The sequence below is a fragment of the Diospyros lotus genome, chromosome 11 (assembly GCF_014633365.1).
Source record: "Diospyros lotus cultivar Yz01 chromosome 11, ASM1463336v1, whole genome shotgun sequence".
NCBI lineage: Eukaryota > Viridiplantae > Streptophyta > Magnoliopsida > Ericales > Ebenaceae > Diospyros > Diospyros lotus.
The window spans coordinates 32,249,962-32,268,198 of NC_068348.1; the positions used below are offsets into that span (position 1 = coordinate 32,249,962).

The 18,237-nt window shown below is 34.6% G+C and overlaps 2 protein-coding genes across 2 annotated transcripts in view; both read left to right on the forward strand.

Annotated features, from left to right (window-relative positions):
• Positions 1-18,237, forward strand: part of LOC127813081 (uncharacterized protein At1g32220, chloroplastic-like) — a 103,866-nt gene that overhangs the window by 9,327 nt on the left and 76,302 nt on the right. The gene's annotated exons all lie outside the window — the stretch shown is intronic.
• Positions 3,332-11,843, forward strand: LOC127813079 (glutamate receptor 2.7-like). Its single transcript, XM_052353813.1, has 5 exons — positions 3,332-3,761; positions 8,597-9,930; positions 10,150-10,462; positions 10,583-10,977; positions 11,170-11,843. Exons 1-5 carry the CDS (start codon positions 3,470-3,472, stop codon positions 11,671-11,673), a joined length of 2,838 nt encoding a protein of 945 aa, XP_052209773.1. The 5' UTR covers positions 3,332-3,469; the 3' UTR covers positions 11,674-11,843.

The following is an 18,237-nucleotide window of genomic DNA, read 5'->3' on the forward strand; positions in this document are numbered from 1 at the left end:
ATCCAGTTCTTGACTTTCACTGCAAAGGAAAACAACTAACACCATGCATGGTTCCGATCTTGTGGACTATTTAATGTTTGATTTATTTAACACGCAGGATTGATTAGGTTATATATTGACAATAGATACAATTCGTTGTTCCAACTTATCTTGCATTGTAAAATCCATGACCTTGACTAGCATGAATCAAATATGTAATGTCCGGCCCACAAGAGGCTTATTATTATTATTATTATTATTATTCAATGGGTTTGTGTATAAGTCCAAGCCGACAGAATTTGAATTTTAGCATTCCACCAACTTGACGACTAGGCAAGATCCTTGGCCTTTGTAGAATATTCAAGACTTGAATGAAGTGAGTATAATAATTAGGTTATATTAGAAGAAAAGAAAAAGAAGACTACTGATTAAATAAAATTCCAAGCTGCCAAACCAAAGTGGCTTCTTGCAAAAGGGATGACAAGTCTCGTTTCTTGCGGGACATTTCGTGGTTATATTAAAAGAAAAGGAGGAGAAGATTACTGATTATTACTTGGTCCAGCCATTTCATGGGTTGGACCGAATTTGACTCCCAAGAAAGGCGGATTAAGTGGGGTAATGGGAAATGGGGGCCCAATATAGCCCTTAATATACGGGCAAAAATGGTTGGGTCATGGGTTTGCGAGCAGAGCATTTGAGGGCTTGTAATAAGAATGAGATTTGTCGGGTTGGATCAGGCCATTTTGGTGGCCCGAGTTGCAAGCCACAAAGCACTGGCCTGCATTCTTGGGACATGGCCGAACTAACCCGTTTGCTACAATATCGAGCCGAGTAAACCCATGGGCTACCCGACCCATTTGCCAACTCTATGCAAAAGGGATGACAAGTCTCATTTCTTCCAATCAAATTTAAGAGACAAATCTTAGGTAAGATATGTGTTAGTGGTTAAGATGAAGACTTGGATTCAAATTCTTCTTAGCTAAGGTATGTGTTAGAAGACTTTGGCCTAGATGGGGAGATTTGACCCATTCTTATTAGTTTTAAGAATTTTTCTCATAATCAATGGAGATAAAAGAGTTTAGAGATCTTGAAATTCACTTCAAGTACTTCATCTCTAATTACTTTATAAAAGGTAGAGATTTCTTAATTACTAGATATAATTTCTAACTGTAATTTACTTTTTAACTCTCATTTTTATAGAGTTATACCTATTTCTTTTACTAACTTGAGTGTTGAAAGTCAAAGTAAGAGATGTAATCCTGCTTCATTCTTTTGCAAGTACAATTTTCGAGATCAAAATCTCAAGGTGGCGTGTTTTTTTTTCTTGTACTTAAAATTTTCGAAATCAAAATCGTCCACTGTCTGACTCTCAAAGACTTGAATGAATTTATGGCAATCCCATTCTTTAGTTTCGTTGTAGTTTTTATAAAATAAAAGTGTTATTTTGATGCTCTATTATAATATTTTTGGTGATATTTATCATCAACCCTAATATTGAAGGAACATTTTCGTACAAATATTCATTTCGGTTGGTTTGGGCTCCCAAGTTAGATGAATAACTTCCAAGGGAAGGGCCAAACAGCCACAGGAAGCTTCCACGTCACAGCTTGCAAGCTGGCTTTGTATGGACTTTCAGGGACGTTTGACTCAGTCATTCAAACTATGTTCGAAAGACTGCAAGCCACTCCGCAATGGACTTTGAATGATTCAATTATATATATATATATATATATATTAATCCTCAATTTTATATATATATTTTTTATATTTTTTTATGTGCCTACTCAAATTTTTACTTGTTTTAATTACATCACGAGTTTGTGTTTTCAAGTTAATATAATTTTTATATATTAATTTTTTTCATATGATAATCTAAATTTTTTGTTATTTTAATTATATTTATAAACTTGTATTTTTGAGTTAATTTAATTCTTGTACTTTAATTTTTTTATGTGATAATTATTTTTAAATTAATTTAATTCTTGTACTTTGATGTGTAAAAAGAAGATGGGTCAATTTAACTTTTAATTTTTTACACATCAAAGTAGAGAGAAATAATGAAAAGTTAGAATTGTCATATGAAGAAAAGGTAAAAGTATAAAATTAAATTAATTTAAAAATACAAATATATTGATTTAGTCACATTGAAATGTAAGAAGAATACTAATTTGGTTTATATATATATATATTATTACCAATAGAAAAAAAATATGAAAAATATTTGTCCTTATGACTTTTCCTTTCTTTTTTAAAAAAAAAAAATATATATTACAAACAACTTAAATATACAAAAATACTATTTAGACACTTAGTTATAACATTTTTGGCGATACTCATATATTAATAAAAATACATAATACATTAATACAAAAATATCATAAAAAATTTCTATTTCATATAGTTATAGTTGTAGGTATAGGAGGGGATCACTCCAATCTCATTGATAGACAGTGGTGGAGCCACGTTTTGGCCAGCTGAGGTCTTGGCCTGAGCTGATTTTTTTGTATATATTATTATAAATAATTATAATTTTTATAATTTGGTCAGGACTAAAATTATAATTTGGTCCAGACTAAAATACTTTCTTGACTCCGCCACAATTGATAAGAGAGGAGTGTTTTCTTTAATAGAATCATTACTTACTAAGGGATTTGAAAACATGTTTTGATACTCTTACATATGCTTACTTTATATAATATCATGGTTTTCAACATTAATTGGTGTTTGATCTCATCAAAGGTTCCATAATTGTACCAGCCTGTTTCTTAGGATTAGGGGTGAGCAGTATTTTAATTAAATTAAAATGATAGAATTAATTGATTGAAATTGCATGTTTAGTTCAGTAAAAGCCATAGATAAGTTCAATTCAATTTTTAGTTTTGATAATTTTAACTATTCTAATTCCGTTCATTTTTCATATTAAAAAATATCAAAATAACCAAATCGATTGAAATGTCAAAAAACTTTGTATTTTATTATTTTGATTTTTTTAATTTTTTTTATTTCTTTTGAGTCAGTTTAATTTTTTTAATTTATTTAATATAAGAATCTATTTAATTGATTCCATTTAATTTTTAACACAAATTCAATTTAATCGATTTTGGCATTGGAAAGCTGACCCCTATTTAGGGTATCTTCGTCGAAGTCCTGTGTTCTTAGTCAACTTGATACAGAGGCTGCTACGCACATATATATATAAATAACTTCATACACACACATATATGTATTTGCAGCTGAAAGCAAAGTCAATGGATGTTGTGAATTATATCTATATATACAATATACGGTGAGGCCCACCCACTTGTTTTTATTATTATAAATATATGTGTGGTTGTGAGGGTATATCAGTATTGCTTGTTTGTTTGCAGTTGCGTACCATCAAACAAGAATTCCCAGAACCACATGGCCGGTATCTAACTGATTGCTAGCTTGCTAGTAATTGGGCATCTTTGCGATCTTTATTCCTTTTTACTCACTCTCAAACGATTCCATGGTTTCAAAGATGAGGGCAATGCGTTTCCCACTTGTTTTCCCTCTATTTTTCTTGCTTGTGTGTCTCCCTCCGAGTTGCCGGTGCTGGTTCTCGGCGGCGGCGGAGAGCGCGGCAGTTCCGGTGAACGTCGGAGTGGTTCTTGATATGGATGATGCGGTGGGCGAGATGGGTTTGAGCTGCATCTCCATGGCTCTCTCTGATTTCTATTCCTCTCGTAGCCATTACAAAACCAGGCTGCAACTCAACGTCAGAGATTCCAAGGATAGCGTCGTTGGCGCAGCTGCAGCAAGTAGGCTCTCTCTCGCTCGCTCTCTCTCCCTCTCTGTCTGTCCTTTCATGGCTAATATAATAATCATTTTATGTTACCGACGTGGACAAAATCAGGGGGCCTATAGAATAGAGAAATGGAAACTTTGCCAAGATACCATATTTTTCAACGCCTAGCAGGCAAGAATTACACTATCTTTTTGATTGATATTTAATGGCTGCCAGCCAATACGTATGTATAGAACTATAGTAAGTTTACCTTTTTGACATTGTTCTTCTGATCAATCAGTGTTAATTAATTACAAGATATATATATATATATATATCAGAGAAACTACATACAATGATTTGAATTACAGGTCGGGGCAAAAAGAGTCTCCAATTAATGTCCCTAATTAATTGTCTGTTTCCTTCTCTGCCAGAGGGCTTAATTAGTAGTTATTGCTAGTTCTCAACACTTCCACTTACTTGTTTGGCCTTTTCAACAACCCTAAACCCAAGTTTTTCTTTAGTTGAATAATTAATGAAGCATGGGTATATATATATATATATATAAAGCAATGCTACATTGTTCATTGTTGGGTAATATAGCATTTTTCTGGCCCACGCCCCCCTCATTGTCGGGCAAATGTTATGTTGCTTGTTAGTGGGCAACATAGCAAAGCCTTATATATATATATATATTTATTATTTTTATTTTATCAATGCCTTAATTAGACAAAATGTTACAGTTCAGCCAGGAAAGTAACAGATCTAAATAGGAACCCATATATTCGTTGAATTGGGGTATCCAAACAAGGACTAACAATATAAAAATGGCTGGTCAACATGACTTGAAGGCTTGTGTTGTCCAAATATGGAAAAAAAAAAGAAAAAAGAATAAAAAACATTAGAAACGTGCTAAATAATCTAGAATATTTTGGGTTTATTTTTACTCGGAAACTTTTAGGTTCTTAGCTATGGATCCAACACAATCAAGACTATTTTTTTTTCCTGAACTACAAGATGAAGACGAATTTAACTTACATCCATACTTAAAATCATCCAAATTACACTTTACAGAAGTATAACTTAGAGCTTAGTCATGGAGTTGACCCGTAATTTAAATTTGACTATGATTATAGCTTCAAATTTAATTGTGATTGAGATTTTAAATTTAATTGTGATTGTGATACATATATAATTGAAGATTTATCTTCTTGGAGACTCATCAAGATTAATCTTCTTCGTGACTCATTTTATGATTAGAATATAGATTTGCTTAAATTCTTTTTTGTATATATTTATAAATTAGTGATAAATTTATAACTAGATTCCCTATACTCTTGAATTAGTAGTAGCTATATCACTATTATTGTAGTAATATCATCATAATGATATTTTATTTTTTCTACCTTAATTTTTTTTATTCGAGTTTTTCACTTTAAAATTCTATATTTGTTTGTGTGTTTGATGGTTTGATTGTATTTTGTTTTTGATCATAAATTCTAACAAGCTAGTATCAGAGCCGTTGGATCAAACTACAAGCATTTTGGCAAATTCCAGTCGTTGGATCTGAAACCCTTCATCTTTTTCATCACCTAGGGTTTCTTGTCGTTGTCGCTATTGACCACCGTCAACCACTTGTACACTATTTGTAATACCTAAGAAATTCTTGAGGTTATAAATGAGATTTTACGAAGGGTATAAATAGAATTTTCGGAAGAATGGGGTTATAGGGTACATTATCACAGTTTTGAGTGATCGAATTGACCGTAGGTAGTGCCCCAGACTCTAGATGTTTAAGAAAAATAATATAGTATCGACGAGTGATTCGAGACATGATTTTAGGTGTAAAAAGAAGTTGGATCGGGAACGATTTTTAGGACAGTTGTAGATCAGTCTGAAAAATCGACTCAACGTAAGAGACTTCCAAAAAGTCAACGGAATACTCTGAGGACCTAGATTTTATATATAGAACAACGCTTAAGCGATTTTGGATTGAAATGAAAGGACTTAAGGTCAAATCAATCATTGGGCTTAAGTGTAATTTATCAATTTTGCCCGAGGGAGGTCAAAAAGATAATTTTTCAAAAATTTTGAGGATGAAATGAAGAGTACAAAACTTGTGGGCCTTAGTGGTGTTATTCGAAAGATCAGGGGCTTCAAGGAAAAGGGAAAATTGAGATTGAAAATTAGTTGGAGGTTGAAGTGTAATAAAGGAAAAATAGGTGTGAAATCTGCAAAGTCAACGACCGACTTTCTTGCTGCCGTTTCTGGCGATGGGACGACTAAGGGAGGGCTAAGGAAGGTCGTATTGGGTGCGGGGAAGCTTGGAGGCCAAGTCTTGGCCTCTGATTAGCCGAGTTGTGGCTAAATTTTGCTATAAAAAAGGCCAAGGGTTTCGAATTTTGACACACAAATTGGCTGAGTTTTGGAGCGTTTTTGAAGGATTGGTTAAAGGCTTTTGATCCTTACATCAAGGGGAGGAATTCTAAAGATTTTGGAGGGTTTTCATCAAGGTTTGAAGCTGTTCGAAGCTTGGTCGGAAAACACGAGGTGGACGGGAAGGTTGGACCTGCAACTGGCCTTTTGAGGCCTTTTTCAGTGAGGTTTCGGGCAACCAAGGGTGCCGTTAGGATCGACTGAGGGAGACCTTCAAGGGGGTGTGATCAGATCGGGCATCGGAGTAGTCGCCAGCAGCCAGAAACGAGGAAGAAGATCTGCACGTGAGCTGCACACGCCACCATTCACTCGCAGACACGCACTTGGCACGTGAGGGCACATGGGTTAGTGGTAATTTTTGAAACTAATTTTAATATTTTTTTAAAATTATTTTAGAATTTATCGTGTTGAAAAATTTGAGAAAATATTTGAAAAGATAATTATTTTAGAATTATCGAGGTGAAAACTAGAAGCAAAATAGAGAAAATTATGAAAAATTAAGGAAAAATAAATTTTGATGTTCCTTTAAATAAATATGGTGTTTAGTGTTGTGGATCGAGGTTGAGTATAGGTACGGGTGTTTGAGGTTTGGCACGCAAATCGAGGTTGTGCACGAGAATCAAGGCATTTTGAATACGTTCGAGGTGAATGTTCTTACCTTAAAAACTTGGTATTTGTTCTACCTAAATGTGTCATGATTTCAGGAAATATAGTTTTGTTGCATGCGAACGGTAACCGATGACGGTTGATTTCATGTGGGAGGTTCGTCCCCAAAATGTTTTATACATGTGCATTGTATTTTACGCAATAAATGATGTTCATAAAATGTTGTTTATATGATACATTGAGTTGTAATATGTGGCATTGTCATGCGTTTTGTGTTGTTCACGTGGGATGTTGTTTGGATAGTGTAACCGTAATTCTCCAAGGGTATTGCTAGAATAACGTTTAGGGGAATCTTGTGTTGGTGTGCATATCGGGATAGTTGCCTAGGGTTCCGTGCATGGCCGTATGGCCATGGAAGTTACACTAGGATGACTCATTGCCCATGTGAGATATGAGTTGGGAATAGGTAATGTTTTCGGAATGCTTTTGAGTTAGAACATAATCCCTGATGTAATTGTGGTGAGTCAGCTTCCTGCGTTGATGTTGACCCTCTTGGGATGAGAGTGGTAACGATTATTCCTGAGGTGTCGGGGAGATGTGTTGACTTTGTTCCTCTTAAGTTAGGACTGTGTTGTGTCAATGTATCGGTGTGATAATGTTGCCTTTAGAGAGATTGCTCTTTTCCTGTGATTAGGTTAAGCGCTGTGAGGGATTCTCTTGGGTTAGGGCTTGTCGGGTTGTGTCAATTTGTTCATGTTTTGCATACATTCATGATAATGTGTTTTGAACTCTCACTTAGATGATTCATCATCTAATTTGGACTATGTCCCTGGAATATTCAAACGTTCCAGGTGAAAGCAGCGATATAAAAGGAAAAGAAATTGCTAAGGAGTGACAGCGATTAATAGATGGTTTATAGTATATCGTTTTTAATTATGTTGTATATTTTGATGATGTCATGTAAAATGATGGTTCGACCTTTAAGTCATGAATGAAATGGTTGCGGTTATATACCATTTAAGATTTTGATCTAGCTTCCGCATTTGAGATGATTTACTTGTTTTAGTTTATTAATGATTCCAAGTTGATATATTGAAAAGGTGTAATGAGATTGTCGGGAAGCGATTTATGTGTTGAGTTTCTGTTAGAAAAAAATATATCCCCGAAATCTTACGTTATCTAATGCCTTAAGAAAGTGGGGTGTTACACTACCATCGTTGACCTTTTTTGTTTCTTCGCCATTACCATTGATCGTCGTTCGTTATTGCTAATATATTGTCGGCCCTTTATGTCATTCGTGGTTTTTGCCATCAACTGCCTTTTTGCCTTTCATCACTATTAAGGACAACCCTTATATATGCTATCTATCATTGTTATTGTCCCCTGTTTATCTTTTTGATTGCCATTTTTCTTCTTTGATTATCGATGATTCTGTTTCGTTTGCCTTTGTCTTATCTGGCAATCACGTACCATCATCGTTGATGAGTTGTCCGTAGCTATTAGCTATTAATTGAAATTATCTATAATTGAAGATTTATCTTTTTCGTGACTCATCTTCTGATTAGAATATGAATTTGTTTAAATCATTTTTTATATACATCTATAAATGAGTAGTAGATTTATAAATAAATTCTCAATACTTTAGAATTAATAGCAGTTATATCACTATTATTGTAGCAATATCATCATAATAATATTTTATTTTTTCTATCATTAAATTTTTTAATTTAAATTTTTTATATTAAAATTTTATGTTCGTTTGTGTCTTGATTATAGTTTGTTTTTATCCTGAATCTGAACGTATTCTTTTTACCTTTTTAAACGCAGGCCTGGACCTTCTGAAAAATGTACAAGTTCAAGCCATCATTGGGCCAGTGACATCCGTGCAATCAACATTCGTAATAAATCTAGGAAACGAAGCTCATGTCCCCATTATTTCATTTTCTGCAACAAGCCCTTCCCTTTCTTCCATTCCTGGTGACTACTTTATCCGAGCCACTCTGGATGACACTGCACAATTAGGAGCCGTAGTCGATCTGATCCGGGCCTTTCAATGGAGCCAAGTTGTGATCATTTCCATGGATAATGAGTATGGAAAAGGCGTTATCCTGGCGATGACCAATGCCTTGGAAGAGAAGGCCATTCATGTTCTCCTTCAAAGCAGAATCCACCCGCTTGCTAGAGATGAACAAATTGTTTCAGAGCTTAAGAGGTTGAAGGAGATGAAGAATAGGGTTTTTATAGTGCATATGTTTCCTGATCTTGCCTCTCGGCTATTTGTTAAGGCAGAAGAGATCGGCATGATGAGCGAGGGATACGTTTGGATCATAACCGATGGCATAGCCAATTCCTTGAATTTGATTGATCAACGGGTCATTAACTCAATGCAAGGGGTGCTTGGTGTAAGGCCACATGTCCCAAGCATCAAAAGGCTTGAAGATTTCATTAGTCGTTGGAAGCAACACTACCGAGGGGAGAAATTTGTGGACTCTGATATAAACATCTTTGGTTTTTGGGCTTATGACGCTGCCACTGCACTGGCAATGGCAGTTGAGAAAGTCGGGCCGGTGGACTTGGCTTTCCAAAAACCCGACCTCAGTTTAAATTCAACTGACCTCGAAACTATTGGAATCTCTCAAAGGGGTAAGGATCTTTGCGAAGCTCTATCCAGTGTTAGATTCAGAGGCCTAAGTGGAGATTTCCATCTTGTCAACGGGCAACTGAGTAATCAATCGTCTGCTTTTGAGTATGTAAATGTGATTGGAACTGGCCAAAGGGAGAGAACAATTGGATTTTGGACACAGGAGAGTGGAATTACAAGGAAACTGGAGGGGAATCACTCTACATCCAAGGCCAATTTTAGAGCAATTATATGGCCAGGTGATACCGTGGAAGATCCGCAAGATCTAGTGCCTATAAACCATGGTAATGCGCTGAGAATTGCAGTCCCCGTGAAGGATGGTGTCAGTGACTTTGTAAGGGTGGCCAACCCAAACACTAACAGAGCTATTCACTCCGGGTTCAGCATTATGGTCTTTGAAGCTGCATTGGCAGAATTGCCTTATAATGTTTCTTTTGATTATGTGGATGTGCCCTTTAAAAAGCCTGATGGAAAGAGTGCTGGTGGTATGGATGCCTTGTTGAATGGAATTGTTAATGGGGTACTAATTCCTACTTTCTCATATCTCTCTCTCTCTCTCCCCCTCTCCCTGATCTCTCTCTCTCTATATAAATGTGTGTATATATATATATAATTTGAGTAAGTAAACGGTTGGATGACCAGTACACTGATTCTACTGGGGGCGTGAGTGTGATTATAAGAGTCTTTGAAGCTTCCCTTCCCCTTCTTCTTACAAATAATTTTGTATATTTTTGAACAGAATTATGATGCTGCCGTTGCAGATATTACGATTACAGTGAACAGGTCCCTTTATGTGGAATTTACACTGCCCTACACTGAATCCGGGATAAAAATGATTGTGCCTTTCAAAGACAAGAAGTACAAGAACGCATGGGTGTTCTTGAAGCCACTGACTTGGGACCTCTGGGTTGCAAGCGTTTGTTTCTTCGTCTTCATTGGGTTTGTGATTTGGATTCTTGAACATCAAATCAATGAAGATTTCAACGGCCCTAGCCTCCGTCAAGTCGGCACCAGCTTCTGGTTCTCCTTCTCCGCAATGACGATTGCTCACAGTACGTAATCTTTCTTAATTAGTACGTATTTACAGTAATATTGGCAAGCGGCTTGCGAAGTTAAGAATTAGCTCTAACAGAACTGTTCCTGATTACTTTTTTTTTTTCTTTTGTATGTAGAAGAGAAAGTGGTTAGTAACTTGGCTAGGTTTGTGGTGATGGTGTGGTGCTTTGTGGTGCTGATTCTGACCCAAAGCTACACAGCCAGCTTGACATCCATGCTTACAGTTCAGCAGCTCGAGCCTACTGTCTCCCACTATCGAGACCTCATACTCCACAACAAAACTGTGGGCTACCCAAAAGGCTCATTCGTTAGGGAGCGCTTGAAACGGATGAACTTCAGTGATTCTCAGCTTCGGATGTACAAGTCCATGGAAGACTTGTTTACTGCTTTTCAAAACCGTAGTATTGACGCTGCTTTTGATGAAATCCCTTACCTCAAACTGTTTGTCGAAAGGCACTGCTCTAAGTACACCATGGTTGGCTCAACTTTGAAGACCGCCGGCTTTGGCTTCGTATGCTCTCTCTCTCTCTCTCTCTCTAACGTTCACTATCATCACTCAACCCAATCATGTTATTTGGTTTTATGAACCTATAAGTTTCCTTCTCGAAAGTTACGGGTCCTTGTCCAAAAGCGTTGTCTTGCTAAAGGTGACTGTATATTGAGTAATGCACCAAAAACTAATGAATGAACTGTTAATTACTAGGCATTCCCAAAAGGGTCCCGTTTGGCGTCTGATGTATCAACAGCAATCATGAAGCTCATGGAAGAAGGGAAAATGATGGAGATCGAATTAGCATCATGGCCGAAGCTAAAAGACTGCCCAGACTCGATGGTGTCTTCCAGCAGCCTAACATTTGGTAGCTTTTGGGGGCTCTTCGCCATAGTAGGAGTGGCATCTTCGTTTGCTCTCCTTATATTTGTGGCAATGCTAATGTACGAGCATAGGGGCTTCTTCCTAAGCTTGGAAATGGGAGCTTTGTGGAGGAAGGAGAGCGAGCATGATGAAGAAGAAGAAGGAGGAAATGGCACTGATCCTCGACCGGAGGAATCTCCGGCTAGCATTCAGCTGGCGTCGTCGCCAAATACTTTTGGGCCTCCGCCGCCCAGCCGAACAAGTGTTTCAGAAGAGGAAGAATACCACCCAGCTACTGAAGGGAGTGGTAATCAAGATGAAGCCACAATGATAAGTCGTCGACTATCGTACTAATTAGAACAAGTATGTAAATTGAATTTTGGTAACCCTAATTAATTGAATCATAGGTGATTTATTTATTTATTTAATTCCTAACTTGTAACAGCTTTCTCAGTCAGTCCATTTAACTCTTGTAAGTATCATATGTAAATTGGAATTGTAGAATTCGATCTAAGATTATTTAAGTGTGATTTTTATTTATTTATTTTTGGTGATGTGACCCATGAGCTTTGAATTTGATATAGGGAAACACTTAAATGATACCATTAAATGTTTCATATCCTGAAAGGGTAATGCTACATGACCAATATGACTGACAATTTAGTTGACAATATCATCTACTCGCGAAATTTTAATCAAATTGTTGTGATAAATTGAAGGCTCAATGCTCAATTCTTTTGAATCCCCGCCCAAATTGTGAGACCCACATATTCTTTTCTCTCTCTAAACCTCTCTCTTTCACTCTCTCTCTCTCCTTCCCCCTCTCTTCACCTCACCTTTGCTGTCGCGTCTCTAGCAACCGTCAGATTCTTCTTGCCTCCGCCGCGGGCGTCATCTTGTCTAGCAGCCGTCGAATCCTTATCGCCTCCTCCGTCGCGTTGCCTTCTCCAGCAACCGCCATCAACGACCACCATCTCCATTGTCCCCAGCTATTAAAGCTGCAGCCAATGCCTCCTTCTCTGCCTCTATTGTTGGGCTAATACATTCTGCCAATTAATTAGTGTTCTACAGCTTCTACACCTGGAACCCAGAGGGTCAGCTTGTCTCTATGTACAACAAGTGTAGTTAAAACCATTTTTAGCAACATTCAAGTTTGAGATAGAGCCCTTTCTTTTTCGGTGTGATGTACAGGTTTACATGGCCAAACGTGTGGCAACAATGAAAATGATGGAGGATGGATTTGAGGAGAAAGCAAAAGCCCAAAAAGAGCAAAAACTGAAGATGTTAGCAGAGAAATGACTGCTAAAGAAAAGGAAAAGAGGCCGAGCTGGAGCTGCTGAATAGTGGCTTCTAACAAAAGGTTGAGGTTTTTTGCTTTTGGAGCTGCTTAATAGTGGCTTCTAACAAAAAGATGAGGTTTTTTGGGCTTCTGTAAATTAAATATTTCTCATCTGCCTTGTAAATTAACAATTGTTTTGAGGGATGATGATCATATGGTGACTTGTTCTGTCTAGACTGGAGTACCTCAGAACATGTATGGGAGAGACAATATAGTAATGTAGTTTTCTTCCAAGCCCTATTTTTTGCCTCGCTAAATTGGAGAATGGATGAAATGAAAATGAATGAAGAAATTAATTTTGTGTGTGCCTCAATAATTTTTTTAGGAGTTAAAATTTATCGTTGACTCTCATCTTATCTTTTCACTAAAGAGTATTAATAGTCAGTTATTGTATATTACCCTTCAATTCCATCCATTTTTATTCATTTCATAACGAGGAGAAACATGTATCATTTCGCACTCCATTCCAGTTATTTCCATTTCTTTGACTCTATCCCAAACAAAGCCCAAAATTTCAAAACTAAATAGGAATCACTACAAAAAACACTACAAAAAATTAACGTTTTAGTGACGAAAAATTTCGTCACTAAAACTTTAGTAACGAAAAATTTCGTCACTAAAAAATTTAGTAACGGATTTAGTGACGGGTACCTTTTCGTCGTTAAAAAGGGCGTCACTGAAATTTAGCGATGGGGTTAGCCACGAGGGTTGTACTCGTCGCTAATTAGCGACAGAATTAGCGATGGGGTTGACCCCGTCATTAAATTTTAATTTTTTATTTAATTTTTTAGCGACGGGGTTGACCTCGTCGCTAAATTTGATTTTTTTATTATTTATTTTTTAATTTTTTAGTGACAGGTCCCGTTTCTAAATTTTAATTTTTTTATTTAATTTTTTTTTATTTTGTAATGATGGGGTTGAGCCCGTCGCTAAATTAAAATTTTTTATTTAATTTTTTTTATTTTTTAGCCCTCTTTTTAACGATCGGGTAGACCACGTCGCTAAATTTTAATTAATTAATTAATTAATTTTTTAGTTTTTAGCGACAGTCAATTTTGTCGCTAATTTCAATCCCAGAATTTAAAATTAACGCGCGTTAGGCCCCAGCCACCCCTCATGTGTGCCACGTGGTAGCGCTGGGATAATACCCTCAACAATTATCTCATGCTCTCAACCAGATTCGAACTCCCAACCTCTCATAACCAAATTTCGCGCGCGAGCCAGCCGATCTGGAAGTCTGCTTGTTCATTAATGTACATAAAATATATTTATATTATTCTCTTTCAAATATTTCAGAATTATATTTATACACCAAAATTTCTCAAACTTATTTAATGATATTAATTTTAATATTTAATGTTAGTAAAAGGAAATGAATATTAATTTTAATTTTATTTTGTTATTAATTTAAATAAGACTTTATTAATTATTATATTAATAGTGAAAAATTATGTTTTAATTTTAATATATTTAAAAAATTATCAGTTTAATTTTTACTAACATTAATGTTAGTAAAAATTATTGTGATATGTTTAAATGTAAATTTTTTAATTTTTTACTTATATTTTTATTTTTTAGTGACGGGTTGACCCGTTGCTAAATTTTAATTCTTTATTTAATTTTTTTTTTTAGCGACGAGTTGACCTCGTCGCTAAATTAAAATTTTTCATTTAATTTTTTAAAATTTTTAGCGATGGAAAATACCTTGTCGCTAAATTTGAATTTTTTATTTTTTAGAGACAAGAGTGACTCGTCACTAAATTTTAATTTTTTATTTATTTATTTTCTTACTTTTTAGCGACAGGAATGATCTCATCGTTAAACTTTAATTTTTTATTTTTTAATGAATTTGAAATTTTTTTTATTTTTTATTTTTTAGCGACAGCCTCGTCACTAAAAAATTAAATAAAAAATTAAAATTTAGCGACGGGGTTACTCTCGTTGTTGAAATTGCGACGGGGTTACTCCCGTCGCTGAAAAATTAAAAAAAAAATTTAAATTAGCTAAAAAATAAAAAAAATTAAATTAAAAAAGTTAAACTTTAGCGATGGGCCGAACCCCATCGTTAAAAAATAAAAAAAATTAAAATTTAAGAACGGGGTTACTCCCGTCGCTGAAAAATAAAAAAAAATAAATAAAAAAATTGAAATTCACTAAAAAATAAAAAAATTAAATAAAAAAATAAAATTTAGCGCGGGGTCATCATCGTTGCTAAAAATAAAAAAAATTAAATAAGAAAATTAAAATTTAGTGACGGGGCCAATCTCGTCATTAAAAATAAAAAAATTAAATAAAAAATTAAAATTTTGCGACGGGGTAACTCTTGTCGCTGAAAAATAAAAAAAATAAAAAAAATTCAAATTCGCTAAAAAATAAAAAATTAAATAAAAAAATTAAAATTTAGCGTCGTTGTCATCCCCGTCGCTGAAAAGTAAAAAAATGAAATAAAATAATAAAAATTTAACGACGGGGTCTACTCTGTCGCTAAAAAATAAAAAAATTAAATAAAAAATTCACTAAAAAATAAAATAAATTTAAATAAAAAAATTAAAATTTAGTGACGAAATTTTTGTCGTGAATTCCATCGCTAAATTTAGTGATTGGTTTTCCGTCGCTAAATTAAAAAAAGTATTTAAAAAAATTAGCGACTGAAATTCCTTTACTAATTAGCGACGAAATAATTCTGTCTCTAAATTTCATCGCTAAATATGATTTTTCTTGTAGTGAAATCAGAGTTTTAGTGACAGAAATTTTCGTTGTTAAAACATCAAAATTCGTGGGTAAATTTTTTAGCGATGGGAAATAGTGGCCGAGGCGTTTTGCGATGGAATTAGCAACGGGTAAGGGACCTGTCGCTAATCAACGACAGCCCTCTTATCGTCGCTAATGAGCGACGGGTAAACCACCTTCGCTGATTAGCAATGAGACCGTCCCCGTCGCTAATTTTTGTAAAATAAAAAAAAAAATTTAAACGTAAAAAAAAATATTATAAATTCAGCGACGGGTAGGAGACCCGGCTAATTTTTGTAAAATTAAAAAAAGAATTTAAACGTAAATAAAAAATAAAATTATTAAAATTTATATAATTTTTTTAAATGTTAAAAAAACAAAATAAAAAAAATTATTTTCTAAATAAATAAATTTAAAAGATAAAATAAAAATAAATTTTTTAAATGTAAATCAAAAATAAAATTATAAAGAATTTATATATAAAAAAATTCATATTTAATTATTATTCAATTTTTTTTATATTTTATATTTATTTAAAATAAAATTTATATATAAATGAAATTGATGATAATTAACATTTTTTAATTAATTAAATAGAAATTAAAAATATATTAATTTTAAAATTAGAAAAATTCATATAAATTTATAAAATAACAAAACTGAATTTGTAAGTCAAACCGATTAATTCATAAATATTCAGTTACAATCATTATCATTACAATCATCATCATTTTATTCCTCTTTATAAAAAAATTGATTACTCGGTCCTGGTTGAATTAACGGTCCATGTTACTGATAAGACGGGCCAGGTTGTTGTAACGCCATCATTTGTCTATTTATTGCTCCTACCATGTCATTATCTGTTGCTTCCACTGATGCAGCTGCATATTCTCATTTCTCATCTCTATTATCTCGGTCGGAGTAGAATGCAACTCCCCGTCTATCCGAGTCTGGGTGAATGCAGTTGATTTTGCACCTCGACCACCTAGGTTCGAGCGGAATGTAACTCCTCGTTTATCTGGGTGACCCTCAATCTCATTTGTTCTAATTCCGACGACAACTCATATGAACCACTGGAATTGCTATCGGATTCAACTGGGAAGGACTACCTACCTTGAGAGTCGAGACCGCAGACACGACCCTTCTTGTTCCTACTAGAGATAGCTTGATAAAAAATCTGACGTTCGTCGATTGTAGGTGGAGAGGATGACTCGCTACTTTCAGCTGAAGATGCCTCTGCACTTAATCTCTCGAACGCCTCATATATATATAAATTAAAATATTAACGTTGTCAATTAATTTTTTTTTATTAAATTGCAATGTTAATTAAATTGTACAAAATACAATTATCACGACGGCCTTTGATCTATTATCAGCCCACACTTCTTGTCCTTGATCATCCTTCCGAGTGTGATTCTCATAAAAATCTCAAATTCATTGGGCTTGCGATCTAATTCCCTTACATGCATAACAAATATATGAAGTAAATAAAAAATAATTATATAAATTTATAAAATTTACATTTAAGTAGAAAAACTAATTACCATTCTTCTTCAGTTTTCTGTGAAAGGAATGGATCCGCCTGTGTGGACTGACCCACCAGTCTTGGAGGTGCGATTCTTTTTATTTTGTTCTACTCGCTTATTGTATTCGTCTTCATCCTACTTGGCTTGCAATGTTCGCCGCACCATCGGATCCATCCACTTGCCCTTATCTGCACCTCCTTTAATTTTGTTCAAATTATTTCTGAAACTTCTCCGACCAGATTTATTCCAAGTGATCCATATACGATCACTCTCATTGGGTTTCCACTTAAACTCATTCTACAAGAAATTAAAAATGAATAAATATGTATAAAATTTTAAATTGAAACTTTCTATAATTAAGAATTGCAATTAGACTTACGCTAAATTCATCCAGCCACATCTGTCGTGTTAATTAAGGCACGTCATTCCAATGAAGCCAAGCTTCAGTGTACCGTCTCTTCCAAATATTTGATTGTACACCTGGTGGGCCAACCTCAGGGAAAAAACTATAAAACCAATATTTATCAAGTAAGAAATTGCATTTCTGTATATAACAATCACAAATAATTAATTAAAAATAATATATATAAAATACTCACTGATTACAATTCTGATTGCAGGATAACTCTACTCGGTAATCAGCTTGATCGGTATTAATTGGCTCAGATGGAGTCGGCTCAACATTTTGCGCAGGAAAAGATGTCGAAGGACGTGCATGTGGTGTCGACATAAATGAGTATGGGTATGAACTTCCTAGGGGATGAAAAGTAGACTCAGGATATGGGACAGAATGTGGTACAATCTTAAGTGGGTGGGACTGTAGTATAACCCATATGATATGGCATAGAGGGAAATGGTTGTTGGAACTGAGGCATGGGAACGAAAACATGTGGGTGCGATGACTGAGGATATAAAGGAGTAGACAAAACAACATGTATGGAGACAGAAGGAGAAGAATGTGAACCAGTACTACTAGGATCTGGAGAAGGTATGTCCTTATAGGATCGACGTCGTCTTCTACCCCTACCCTTGCTTGGTTCGGGAGATGAATGTCCTGACATCTATTTTTGAGAATTACATGAAACATAAAAACACGGTAAAATGTACAAGGTCACAGACATTCAAAAATACAAAAGATATTATATCGTAACATATATATTTGAATTCACATATATTCATAAATATATCTTCTTCTACAAATTCATCACTGTTGAGCCAACTTGTTCATATTAATTAAGTTTTGATGATTAACAAAATATTTTTATGATATAAATGTATTTCTTTCTCATATAAAAAAATAAATTTATTTTGAATTAAAAGTGG

Excerpts from the sequence above, each read along its gene's own strand:
- LOC127813079 (XM_052353813.1), top strand. The coding sequence starts at position 3,470 with ATGGTTTCAAAGATGAGGGCAATGCGTTTCCCACTTGTTTTCCCTCTA. Across the intron at positions 10,463-10,582 it reads CGCAATGACGATTGCTCACA|AAGAGAAAGTGGTTAGTAAC; the intron begins GTACGTAATCTT and ends TTTTGTATGTAG. Across the intron at positions 10,978-11,169 it reads AGACCGCCGGCTTTGGCTTC|GCATTCCCAAAAGGGTCCCG; the intron begins GTATGCTCTCTC and ends GTTAATTACTAG.